A 13,378-nucleotide genomic window follows, 5' to 3' on the forward strand; every position below is an offset into this window, starting at 1 on the left:
CACAGGTGTGTCTAATCACATTGATTCATTAATTAAGGCCTTGAGTACCTGAATGAAACTAGGTGTTTAATGTGATAAGTAAAACCTGTGTTTAGATCATGTCAAAATGGAAACAAACAACTGCTATTATTGCTATAGGAATACACATTTTTTTTCTTTAATTCTGGAATTTTAGGTAGACATGCTTATATTTTATTTTGTTTTCAGTCCATAAAGACATTTGTCTTTAATATTTAATGTTATCGTGATAATTATCAATATCTGCTGAAAAACTAATCATGATAACTTTGATATGAGTAATATCTCAGTGAAGAAGAACAATCACACCTTCATCCTTTGCAGACTTTGAGGAACATATACTGTAGATGTTCTCCTTTACGAAACCCCTTTAGTAAGATAATGGAGTGACTTTTGCCTCTTTCTTTGGAGACTTTTGTTTTTTTTCGGGCCGTGCACCTCAGCAGCAACAGCCGTGCTGCCTGTCGCATCGCCTCCCTTTGCTGAGCTGCATGGCAACGGGAGGAGGAGCAGGAGCAGGAGGAGGATGATGCTCGGGATGAAGGAGGGAGGGAACCACGGTCCCACGTGTCCTCCTCACCGCAGACCCAACGCTTCTCTCTTCGCTTTTTTTCCCCCTTCCCTCAGTTTCCGCATACCGCAGATTCCCATATAGGCTACACATTCACACACACACAGCTACAGGCTCGCTCATACGCACCGGCGCAGCCTTGCGCAGCTGTGCGTCCGCGGTGCGCGCTCTCAGTCTCCCGTTCCTCCCTGTTTTCTCTTTACTGATTCACATCCACGGGCCTGTATCGATCATCTCCGCCTCAGGCCGAGCCACTGGTTCATTTTTTTTCTCCATTATTCTGAAATGCAAATCCAGATTATGCGTAGTGTTGGCCGTAGCTGAAAGAGAAGCAGAAAGAGAGATGAGGAGAGGACGCGCATCATCAGATGTTTAGCTGATTCACTTTGGATCCTCGCCATCGTTGCTGCAGGTTGTTGGTCTTTCCCCGCGTCTCTCTCCATCGGCTGGTGTTCGTGACATCTTGAGGCTCCCCTCGATGCTGTGATCCGCGGGAATATGTGAGGATCATGCTGGCGGTGTGGTGCTTCTTGGTCTTTGCTGCAGTGGGCGAGAGGCTTGCAGTCTCAGGTAAGACACGGAGAAGGGAGAGAGAGAGAGAGGAGAGAGAGGTGGGGAGAGGAAAGAGAGGGAGCACCCTGTTCATTTTCTTTGCATCCACATTTTTCCCCCTTTGCCAGCACTTTTATTTTCCTCCAACGATTTTATTGTAGGGGGATTTCGGTGGCAAACAGCCCAGTAGACTGGAAGCACTCACCGCTGCTGTCGATTTGCTGCATCAACACATTTACACTGCAACCTCATTGCCTTTAAATCCAACGTACCAATAACCATTTTCACCCTTTTATCCAATAAACACCTAAAAGCACATTAATATAACCTGTCAAGAAAATATGTTTTTGCAGCCTGATTGGTGGTTCCTCATATTCTAAGTTAGAACTATATATTGTAGGCCTATAAGTGTAGCCTATGTGTCTGCACGGCACCTGTCTCTTTTCATGCAAAAAGCCCTTAATACAATACATTAATACAGCAGTGAATTTCGTCAGTGTGGTAAATTAGGTCACCAAGCCCTTGAAAGGAAGCGAAACACTTGCACAGTGAAATCCTTTACTTTTTTTTTCTTTCCCATCTCCAACACTATTGGTCAACTCCTGGTGACAGGTGTGTCCCCGCTTTGACAAACCTATTGCACTTTCTCAGGCTGAGTTTCCCCTGACAGGTACAGACAGGAGCCAGGTCGAGGATGGAGGCATGTGGAATTGGTTCATCCCACCGGGGCAGTCAGACAGCGGGGACACTGCTGCGACTGAGGTCACCCACCCGAAGCGGCTGGTGCAGCAGGTCACGTCGGAAGAGGAAATGGCTCATCACTACTTGGATACCAGGGTGAAGAACGGCACTGGAGACACACTGGTACGTTGTTTGTCTGGATGATCTACTCTCCGTGTTTGCATTTCACCTCTAGTGACACGTTTTCAGTCATTTCTCCCACCTAATGTTCTTAGTGTGGGGGTCAGGGACAACCAGGGGTTACCTTGTGAGTTTTCAGGAATCACTATCCACTTTATTAGGTACATATGACCCATAATAAAGTGGCAATAGTGTGTGTTCAGAGATGGTCTTCATACTTAGTTTGGCCATACTCCTCTGACCTTTTTTTTGCAGAAAGCTGAAATTTTCTCATTATCTGACAATTATCAGTGAATCCTTTAGATGGTGGTGTGTGAAAATCACTGTAGTTAAAAAACTGGTAGTAGCCGTGCCACATTCCAAGACGCTTACATCACCTTTAGTCCCTATTTTGATTGAGATGCTGCCATGCATGAACAAGAACAAACAGTTGAACAAATGTTCCCTGTAAAAGTAACTATTGAGTGTATTATAATAAAGTGTCACAGTTTGCCTGTGTACAAAAATAGCATTTCTAATAAAATAGCCAAAGATTTTGGTATCTGAGTGGTTGTAATTAGGTAAGAAATGATGAAGTGGAGTAGTTAGTGACAGAAAAAATGTGAAATAATGGAAAGTGGTTGTGTTGATGCTGAGTCAGCATTTGCAGTTATTAGCCTTGGATTAGAATCATATAAAATGTTCTGCAAATAGGATACATTTGACTGTTGTATCAGTCCTTATGGAAGAAGCTCCAGTGTACTGAAATACTGGAATATACTGATATTGAAACAGTCACTGTCTGTGTGGACATAAAGGGGTGTGACCGCTCCAAGAGTGTTTAGGGGAACCTAATTTTCCCAGTGTCAGCTCAGCTCTCTGCTGCTCATGCAGGGATAACAGTGCAGGGTGTTGTCTTGCAGCATTCTCCGTCTCTGCTCCTCATCATTTTGACCCAATTATTCCTCGAGAATCCCACTTCCCTGAGTGCTCACACACACTTGAAGACAACACCGACGACAGACGAGACGTCCCTCTGACCCGCGCTGTGTGCTGAGCAAACGTTGGTAGTGAAATGCCTCATCAGTTCATCGTGGAGCTGCTTGAACGTTTGCGTGCACATGTTTGTGTTCGTGAGCTCTCGTCCCCTGCATGACGAAGCTTAGCCACTCGTGAAAGATTCAGCCATAACGTCCGATCATGCGGGCTGCTGTTCTGAGCCCCTCGCTTCTTCATTATTCAGTAGTGGTGTTGAAGTATGTCCCCATTAATTATGGAACAGGCCTGTGTTAGAAGTGCTGCATGGTCCAAGAGGCTTTAGCACTCACTCTCTCACTCTCTTTCTCTGTCATGCTGATATAATGTAGTTCATACTGTATAAGTGTTATAATGGACTACATTAGTCTCTTTACTGACACACTGGAGTTAAGATGAATGTTGTCGTCCCCGGACTCATAAAACAATAACACTATACAAATACTTTCACAAGAGACTAATGATTTCATTATTCATACGCAGTTATTGTTACTTCACTCTGTGTTTTTGCTCCAGACTCTGCTCTGTTTTGCTTGAGAAATGAGGGACAAGTTAAATTTAGCAGCAGCAGCGGAGCTATTTCTTTCTCTGTCACGTCACGATGCTTTGAAAATAGAAGAGGAAGCTTTGATTTATTTACTGATGTCGTTGTGTTCATTTTGGGTTCTTTTTAAGGTGACACGGATATTTTTACTCATCCTTGGCAGACGTCCTTGATCTGAGGTTTATTTCCAGGAGACTACTTGTACAAGTTGATATTGGTGATACGACATATAGGGCGACAACTATTTAATTATTTTCTATAAAGCCAGATATTCTTTGTTGAATTAAAAAGTCCATAAAATGTTATGGTGTTTCCTACTCAGTTTAATTCTCACAGAGGAGCAAAGACACAAAGAAAATATTCACCTTATAGAAGCCCAAAGCAGAGAAAATAGTTTTATAAAACATTTTATTGAATATCAAAATACTTGTAAATGAAATAGGTTATTGCTGTACACGTCACATGATGTACTACCAGTTACCTTTCATATCTAATTGTACTGTGTTAAATCTAGTTTTTGGCATTGCATTATTTTTTTGATAATTGAACAGTTGCATATCGATGTCCATTAATGAGACAAATGGAAATCTACAGTAGCTGAGATTTGTCCAAAGATAAAGTATTGTGATCACAGCTACTACTAAGACCCTGTGGAGAGATTGCTGTCTAGCCTGGACCTCATGCGTTAAGATTGAACGTCAAAAATCAAGCAGATAAATAGTGATAAATGAACAGGGACCGAGCATTCATGGAACACCCTTGTTGAGACAGTAGTAAGAAATCTGTTGTCCTTACTCAACAAGGGCAACGACTCCACGTTGGTGATACATTTTTATTGTAAAAGCCCAGTGATTCACTGCAGCCTGGTTTCTCCAGACTGAGATCAAAGCCACGCTGGCACAGTCAGAGCTGCTGAAGAAGAGACGCACTGTTTAGTCTGCGGTAAATCTCTCTTTCTCTCTTGGCCCTGCTGTCTCCTCACCTCCTCAGCTCTGGCAGCTGTCCATAAGGGACATTGGCACAGCTTGGGCTGAATATAGATGATACCAGTAAAGTTTTCTTCTCCTCCTCCTCCTCCCCCTCCTTCTGTCAACACCGTCTCCATCACAAAACTGCAGCTTAGCTCTTAAGCCACTCACACCTGCCTGAACACTGGCAGCCAATGTCGATCAATGAGGGCTTTATCAATCACGATGCTTTTAGAGTATACACACTATTGATTCTCTTGAATTATTCATGAGACTCTTTCAAAAATCACTCTGTGTTTTGTTTTTGTTTTTTTACACAGCGACACACTTGACCATAATTGTTTCATAACACTTAAATACATCAACTGTCAAATAAATGTCTCTGTTGTTTTTTTTCTCCAGTCCGTCCACTTGGCCCAGGTCTGTTTTCAAGTCGAAGCCTTCGGACACACCTTCACGCTGGACCTGGAGTTAAACCAGTGCGTATGACGCAAAATTACATCTGCTACATTTTTGTTGTGCACATGCTCATGTCTGTGGGTTCTCTTAATTTATTTCAGAAGCATCTCATTAGCATTTCCCTGCACTTAAGTGAAAGCACTTAGCGCCTCTGTTATGTTACGTTGCCACCACACAGACACACAGCTGGATGTTTTACGAGGCTCAGCTGATTTTTTTTTATTTTTATTAGCACCACATCTTATTGGGTTCACTTATTCTTTGTGAAATGCCTTGGAGTGGCGGAAAAGCACCCTTGAGGAAATCTGTTTGATGGAAACGACGCTGTTGCAGACATTCATGCGATCCCTCTTCCATTTGCAGCCACCTCCTGTCTTCAGATTACGTGGAGCGGCACTTCAACCAGGACGGCAGACCCTCGGAGTCCCTGGTAGGTTATCGTACGTGGGGTGGGGATGTAAATGGTAACAGCGATTTGGAGAGTGAACTTGTTTGTTGGCAGCAATGAGATGAATGAGACGATCAGAGTTATAGTGTAAAGAACAGATCTGGCTGACATATTCTGGGGATGTAGGTTATCACCCAAAGAAGAAATAATTAGATTTTGTTGGTGATCTGGACATGGACCGTTGTGAGATTGACATGGTAGGAAACTGAGTGGCCTTGGCTAAGGTTTGCGCTGAGTACTTTCTCCAGTTGGCATCTTAGAATTTAAAGTTTTGTTTTGTCAAATGAAATATAACCTGCTTACTGAGTCAAGGCAATTTTATTCATATAGCCCTACCCCTCTACTCACACCCCTTCTTTTGTTATTGTGAATTGTGTCTCACTCGGACCCAACAACTGAGCTGTGGATTTGAATGACCTACAGTCATTTGAGTGAGTGTCAAAACAACCCCGAACACGGTCACACTCCCTCATTCCAAAGCCTTCCGGGAACACATCGTTGTCCGGAGTAGAGCCTCCCAAACCTTGCCAAACTTCTTCTGTTGTTTCCCTGAGTTTAGGCACTGGACTTTGTCATGGAACCTCCCACCTAGTTCACCATCAGGCCACTTTTAGATAAAGTTAAAGTTAAAACCTTAGAACACTGAATACATGAACTCCTATGTGTTGAATATGAGTGGTACTTCCCAATGTATGTGTGACATTTTACAGATTAATTTTCAGCTTCATAATTGTAAAATCTGCATCCTTATGCATCAAAACAAGCGTCTTTATTTTGGAATGATGTCAAATGTGGTCACAAATGTTATTGCTATAACATGATGGAATATTGTGATAAAAATGCATGCTAATATCGCCCACTCCTACACAGTTGGTGCTCATGTGGCCCCCCAGGTCATTTGTGTTTGAGAGGCAGCCGAAGATGTCGATGTCGATGTCGATGTGTATGCATATGTATACTTCTAAGCACTAACAGTAAATTGTACACAATACAAGCATGTCAGGAGAAATACAGTGGCCTTCACAAGAGTATGCGGTGATCTATGCATCAGTATGATGTTGGTGGAGCCCCCATTTGCATAGTAAGCTTCTGCCTCAAAACAGGAAATCCACATCCATTTGGGGCTGCCGTATTCTCAGGCTATGAAACATATGGGTTATATATGAGTGTGTATTCCATGTCTAGTAAAATACCTTCTTTAAAGCATCTAACATGAATCTCACTTCATAGACAAACACATTATTTTAAGTGTCTTTTAATGTAAATGTGACGTGTTGAAGTTTCCACAGTTTGTTTTCATTCTCCTGAATTATCCATTTGTGGAAACTGCGTTGCGTGCTCTCCACTACAATAGTGGTCTGTCATGTAAGCATTAATATTATATTCTGTACAGTATGGTATCTGTACTGTATATGGTACTGTACATGTGTTTGTCTGTAAGCGGTGCATGTTTGTGTGTGCCGCTCCCTCCTCTCTCCTGTGGCCTTTCCTCAGACAGCCATGAACTGAGAGAGAGTGAGTGAGATTTATCAAAGGATAATTTTGAAATGGACTGACCAAAGGGATGTCACTGAATTCTCAGCCAGGAGGGAAAGCTAATTTATTTATTTTTTTCTGTACAAATGTGCCACTCACTGTACCAACCCCCAAAAGAACAAAAAAAACATAGCACCCACCCACCCGACCAGCACTTCATGTCCCTACTCACTATCACTCCAAACTCTACCTCAGGCCTCCTGACCAATCACAAGCCTGTTTCCATAGCAACCAGTTAGCTCAGCAGTGCCATTAAGTTCTTGGCAGTGAAGAGAATGAAAGACCAAGAGGAAGGGAAGAGCAAATCCAGTGAGAGAGGAGGAGGAGGAGGAGGAGGAGTAAAATGACAGATAATACAAAAGGAAAGAGGAGGTTTTGGAAATATGGAGGAGTAATACTGAGGATGTGTGTGTGTGTGTGTGCTTGTGTGTGCGTATGTGTGTGTGCGTGCGTGTGTGCTCATAGGCAAAGTTTGTTCCCAGTGTGCTCACAGGGAAAGGTTGAGGCTTGTAGAGTGGTGGATGGAGACCCTGCAGTCAGGCCAGATTGTTGCTCTGCTTGACGAAGGCCTCACATGACAACCTCTCTGATGTTGCAGCCGAACGTCGCAGGTGTGATGCATTCAGGGCAGTCCAATCTCTGTCTATTTTCAGCCAAGGCCTTGTTTGCCTGAGGTGTTGGTGCTCGGCCGAGGAGATGCCCTGCTGGTTTCAATTTGATCCAGGTGGAACTGTGTTGCTCACTTCTGTCGGTGGTTCATCATCACAGCTACGGTCTTGTGATGCAGTGCGCCCACTTTTGCTGGCGGGGCTCTGTTGTATTTGTCAAGGTTGTTAAAGAGCCATTGTTTAAACTTAAGAGGATTTATTAGCTGAGATTGAATATTTGATGTACAGTATACTGTAAAAGGAAGCTTGTATAGTGTACCATCACTGTAAAATTAACAGAATGTGGTTTTCTTAGTCTTAGAATAAGCCTTATATATGTGGACCTGGCATTAGGGAGTAGGGATGAGAAAAATTTGAAATTTCTCAAAAACTGTACAGTATAAATGTCTGATTTGAAGTATGCTAGTAGTCATAGATGTCTTGAACACAACCCAGCCCGTCTTATCCAGAACCTATGGAAAAAAATATTTTTTACAGCAAATCAAAGTTGTTGTTTTGTTTTTATTAAAATAAAAAAATGTCTAAAAAACTATTTCAAGAACCCTAACCCTGAACAAGTCTTGTCGAGAACGTAAGAAAAAAATTGTTTTTATAGCAAATCAAAGTCTGGAATTTTTCCGATTTACAAAGAAAAGTCAATGTTGGACTTTTAATCTGAAATTTTCAAAAACTGTACTTGAAAAATGTCTGATTTGAAGTATGCCAGTAGTCACTGGTGCATTTTCCAATAAAAATGTCAAAGTTGGACTTTTAGAAATGTTTCAAAAACGGTACAGTTAAAGTCTGTTTATGTCTTCATACCTTGGCTCAAAATCCAGTCAGAAGGTCTCTGAAACTCATAGCTATATTTTCCTATTTTTTTCCCATTCCAATATCTGCTTTCAAATGTGAACTCAGACACAGAGAGAGGGCTCACTGTTTTATTCTGAAAACCAGATGCTGGTTTCCTTACACATCAGCTTGATTCTTTTGTTCCAGGATTATGGGGCATTTAAATCCAGCGTCAGATAGCTTGACCTGCTATTCAGTTGTACTTGTGCCTCCTGCACTGTTAGGACCCTTCCCCGTGCTCAGTCCTCAGATCTAATTGTGTTTGGTGACACACTGTGTGAGTGAGTGTTGATTTATTGAAGAGATCCCTGTGCTGCGTCCATCCTGTGCCGCCTGTCACTGGAGCAGAGCGAGCGAGAGCGAGAGAGAGAGAGTAGAGCAGAGCACAACAAGTAGGTCATAAATTGTTCCATAAATGCCATAGTGGGGTAAGAGGGGAGTCGCGTACACAGAGAGGTTGTGAGAGGTTTTTCCTTGATGCTGACCTATCACAACATGCGCTCAAAGATAAAAGCACGTCTCTTGTGGCTGTTTGGTGAAAGAGAGGTGCGTTGTGTCTGCAGGGAGGGGAGCACTGCTACTACCAGGGGAGGTTAAGAGGTTTACCTGAGTCCTGGGCTGCTGTCTCCACCTGCCACGGACTATGGTGAGCCTGATTATAAACCCTTATTTGTAACATCTAACACCAGTTAAGTGTGCTGATCTGGCTATTTTTAAGTCACAAATTCACATGCCTATTCACTGTAGGTCTGTTTTTTTTTATTTTATTTAGTTTAATTTTTGGTCTTGTTGTTTCTCAGTGGCATGTTCTCTGATGGCTTCTTCTCTTATGGGATTGAGCCCATTCACAATGGGACCAATCAGGTAAACAGTCTTTAGAAAACTCGTGCAGTGAGAACAGTTTTGTTGATTGTGGAGAACTTTAACTAAACCTGGATTAGTTCTGAACAATTAGTAGTTTTCAAATTGAAATTGCAGTTTGAAACAACACAGTTATCAAAGTCTGTAATTGAATTTAATTCCACTTCTGTATATTTTTACATCTTAGAAACAATTCCTATCCTTAAATTCTCATCCTTGCATCACAGTTGTTAACATTTTGATAGTACGTCATGTAGTAAATGCTAATTTTTAAATCTATAACAGTAAATATTGAACTTGAGGTTGACATACATTTTTTTAATGTAATATATGTCAGAAAAAGACGATATTTTATCCAAATTATTCGTGCCCTTTTCTGGATGCAGATTTTGTTGTTTATATCCGCTAATGTCTCCAATGATGTTTTCTGTTACAGGGTGAAGACACTCACTTAATCCACAGGATGCCTGATGTCAGATTCTCCCCCCAGTGCACAGGTATATACATTTCTAGTGACACTCATATCACATGTATCCCCTATAAAGTTAAGTTATTAAGTCGTTATCTGATGAACTTCCAAACACAGGCAAGCTGTCGTCTCTCTTTACATTACTGTGAGGGGACGAGCAAAACAACAGCGATAATTAAATGGGATCGTCTTTGAGTTAATTCAGACCGGGTTAATTACAGTCACAGCTTTTTTATATGTAACATTTTGACTGAATTAAAGACACTAATGTGCTGCTCTGTAACTTACTGAGGTACTTGTTGTAGGGGGGGAAAAAAATCGTTATATCTGACTTAAAGAACAGCTGTCTTTGTGTGTTTTATTATTCTTGCAAGAAGGAACAAGCAACACAGATCATCAAAGCCGGTGCAGAAGTTCAGAGTGTTGGTTATTTATGAACTGGAACAGCCCTTTTCTGCTCAGCAACACTACAGAGTGGGACTGTGAGCACAGGAGGGCATGTTCTATACCGTGATGTTCTGTTAATGAATAAAAAGTAACACATAACTGCCTGCAACTCTGCTTTCCTGTGTGTCCAGACTGTATAGAGGACAGTGAGTGGGAAAGCAGAGGAGGTGATGGTGACGACGGTGACGACGGCGACGACAGATCGGACCACTTGAGGGAGCAGCGGGTGTCTGGAGGTCTGAGGAGATCCAAGAGATTCGTTCGTAAGCCCTCTGTCCAGACTGAGACCAAATATATTGAGCTGATGGTGATCAACGACAACGAAATGGTGAGTTTGCGGTTGATTTTGTTGTCAAAATCAAATCAAGCAGAGATCCAGCACCTGACTGAGCATTATATATACACGTCTTCTACCGCTTTATCCTCAGCATGAGGGTCGTGAGAGGTGCTGGTGCCAATCCCAGCTGACATAGGGCCAGTCCATCACAGAGACAGACAACCATCCACTCTCACACTCACACCTATGGTCAATTTACAGTGTCCATTGCCTTCTGCAAAGAAATCTGCATGTTTTTGGACTGTGGGAGGAAACTGGAGAACCTGGAGAAAACCCACACACACACAAAGGGAGAACACGCAAACTCCATTAGGATTAGTTAGTTAGGTTACTCATTATATCAGAAAAATTATCTTTAAAGGGCCGCTTCACCCAAGAAATATACAGTTCTTTTTTTTAATAATTTCCAGAGATAAATGTGTCATGTGATCCTCAGACAGTGGATCTGAGATACATGTCTCATTCCGAAGACGACAGAGGAAGTTGGGTTTGAAAAAAGTACTTCCTTCAAAGAAAATAAAAGCCCCACGCTGCTCTTTACTGTGTTTCTGTCAATTATAACAAAAAAGACGGGTCAAATTTAATCCAACTGTAATAGAATGTGAGTTAAACAAACACAGCAGCATCATAATGACTTTAAATGTATTCATCACTTGACCAAGTGGGGAAAAAATGGGTGAAACCGCCATTCAAAGTATTGTGTGTGTGTGTGTGAGATCCATCTCTTACATCATCTGTGTATTTTTTGTCTCTATCTACAGTTTGTACAGCTGCGTAGCGCGAGCAGCCAAACCAAGAACTTTGCCAAAGCAGTGGTCAACATGGCCGATGCGGTAAGAGATCCGTTTGTGGGATTATAATCCCGCTACTTCTTGAATCCAGGACGGCAACAAAGAAAAAGACTGGTGGACCATTGTTTTGTTTTTTCTTCTGATCACCAGATCTACAAGGAACAGCTGAACACGAGGATCGTGCTGGTCGCCATGGAGACGTGGACCTCTAAAAATATGATGCCGGTGGTTGAAGACCCACTGATAACACTGCAGAACTTTATGAAGTACAGGAAGGACAACATCAAAGAGCAGAGCGATGTTGTCCATCTTTTCTCGTAAGACATCTGCACGAGGGGAAATTACAGTTTATTATTGGATATGACTTTTCACGTTTTATACATAGTATATATTAATATTTTTGTTTGTCCTTGCACACCTCAGAGGGCGTACATTTCACAATAGCCGCAGTGGGACAGCGTACACAGGAGGAGTGTGCTCACCAACCAGAGGCGGAGGAATCAATGAGGTGAGGACAATCTCGGTTATTTTAATTTATTTATTATTAGTTCAGCTTAACATTTCTTAATGTTAAAGTCAATTGTAATAACTTTAAAGTTCAGATCAGAGTTAAAACTCTAAATTAAAAAGTCTGAACAAACAAAAAACATTTGTGTCTATGTTTTTGGAGGAAGAGAATAGGATGTTTTTCTGTATATGACAATGATATATGATTCCCTGTGTAATAATAAAGAAATTATTTATAAATAATAAATTAACACATTTATTTAAATTAGATTAACATTTATTCAATACCACTTTCTCTCCAGCCTGCATTTGTAGTTGCACCAAAGTGCACTTAATGTATTTTAACCCTTGGTGCTCACACGGGTACAGCCATGGTAAATTGTTGTGGGAATAATACACAACTCCTTATATGGACATCCTGGGGGTGTGTGTGTGTAGGTAAAATACAAAATGATTTTTTTGTCTTCTGATTTGTTGTTGAGTCAAAGTTCTAATTAAGTTATATGATGATGATGATGATTTAATTTAATTACATTTTTGTCCATTTTTGAACTTCTATTCTAAATTTCCCAAATTCAATCCAATTTAAAAAACAAATAATAATAATTTGAGTACTTTATGTTCAGGTAAATAATAATTTCACCACATTGCCTATAGGTTGTGCTGAAAAAAGGGACTTAAGACACTCTATATTGCACATTCTTATAGCCTCTGTATATACGTTTAAATGTAATCTAATGGAAAAAGTACCTATACAAAATGAGGCGGTTCGTTAAAAAGTTTTTGTTATGTTTAAGAAACATAATGTGTTTCTTAAACATAACAAAAAAAAGGCAAATGTCTATTTCTGAAGCTTAAACCATATTTTCACTGTTTGAATGTCATTTTCAGTAGCTGCAATCATGAGGGAACAAAATCCACTGAACAGATTTTGCTTTTTTGGATGCAACCATGTGGGTTTTATGGTGCATTATTAATATTCCTGTTTTTTTCATGTTATGTTTTCATGTTTGTTTCAGTATGGTAACGTCGGCGTCATGGCCATCACTTTGTGCCAGAGTCTCGGTCAGAACATCGGGATGCGGTGGAACAACGTCCGTAACTCTGCAGGTAAAAAGGACACGTGGAGAAGTTTATGATGCCCGGTCAGAGCGACGGGCAGATCTATAAACCCTGGCTGAATAAATCAGGCAGAGGAAGACGAGTGTGAGAAAGATGGAGACACTGCACAATAGCACAGGACGGGATTGATAGCTGTGTGTGGGAGACGGCATCGTCGTGCGAGAGCTGTGCATCGCTATCCCCGTCCAACAGTTGTCTCCTGTAATTAGATTTCTCCATTAGGTGATTAGTCACCTGCGTCCAGGGTGGAGAGGAGTGGGGTGTTACATTCAGGTCCATTATTCAATGCAATGCAATGCAAATCCCACACCTCAGTCACAAGGAAAGATATCAAGGCAATGGAAAAAAAAACGGCTTAGATTGTGCTTGAGTAT

At 41.4% G+C, this 13,378-nt stretch overlaps 1 protein-coding gene across 4 annotated transcripts in view; it reads left to right on the forward strand.

The window, feature by feature from the left end:
- The window catches only part of LOC122785040 (disintegrin and metalloproteinase domain-containing protein 11-like), a 21,881-nt gene continuing 8,503 nt past the window's right edge, over nucleotides 1-13,378 (forward strand). For 3 of the 4 annotated variants that reach the window (XR_006362243.1, XM_044050602.1, XM_044050603.1), the window contains exons 1-12: nucleotides 1-1,159; nucleotides 1,812-2,005; nucleotides 4,931-5,007; nucleotides 5,351-5,417; nucleotides 9,034-9,116; nucleotides 9,271-9,334; nucleotides 9,768-9,828; nucleotides 10,379-10,575; nucleotides 11,346-11,417; nucleotides 11,526-11,692; nucleotides 11,799-11,883; nucleotides 12,902-12,992. Coding sequence is in view for 3 of the 4 variants with exons in the window: in XM_044050602.1 (XP_043906537.1) it covers nucleotides 1,099-1,159; nucleotides 1,812-2,005; nucleotides 4,931-5,007; nucleotides 5,351-5,417; nucleotides 9,034-9,116; nucleotides 9,271-9,334; nucleotides 9,768-9,828; nucleotides 10,379-10,575; nucleotides 11,346-11,417; nucleotides 11,526-11,692; nucleotides 11,799-11,883; nucleotides 12,902-12,992 (1,219 nt within the window). In the remaining variant the exon portion in view is untranslated. The remainder of the gene's footprint in view (nucleotides 1,160-1,811; nucleotides 2,006-4,930; nucleotides 5,008-5,350; nucleotides 5,418-9,033; nucleotides 9,117-9,270; nucleotides 9,335-9,767; nucleotides 9,829-10,378; nucleotides 10,576-11,345; nucleotides 11,418-11,525; nucleotides 11,693-11,798; nucleotides 11,884-12,901; nucleotides 12,993-13,378) is intronic. The other variant, XM_044050601.1, reaches the window with a different exon arrangement.

The sequence above is a fragment of the Solea senegalensis genome, linkage group LG19 (genome assembly GCF_019176455.1).
Source record: "Solea senegalensis isolate Sse05_10M linkage group LG19, IFAPA_SoseM_1, whole genome shotgun sequence".
Classification (NCBI taxonomy): Eukaryota; Metazoa; Chordata; class Actinopteri; order Pleuronectiformes; family Soleidae; genus Solea; species Solea senegalensis.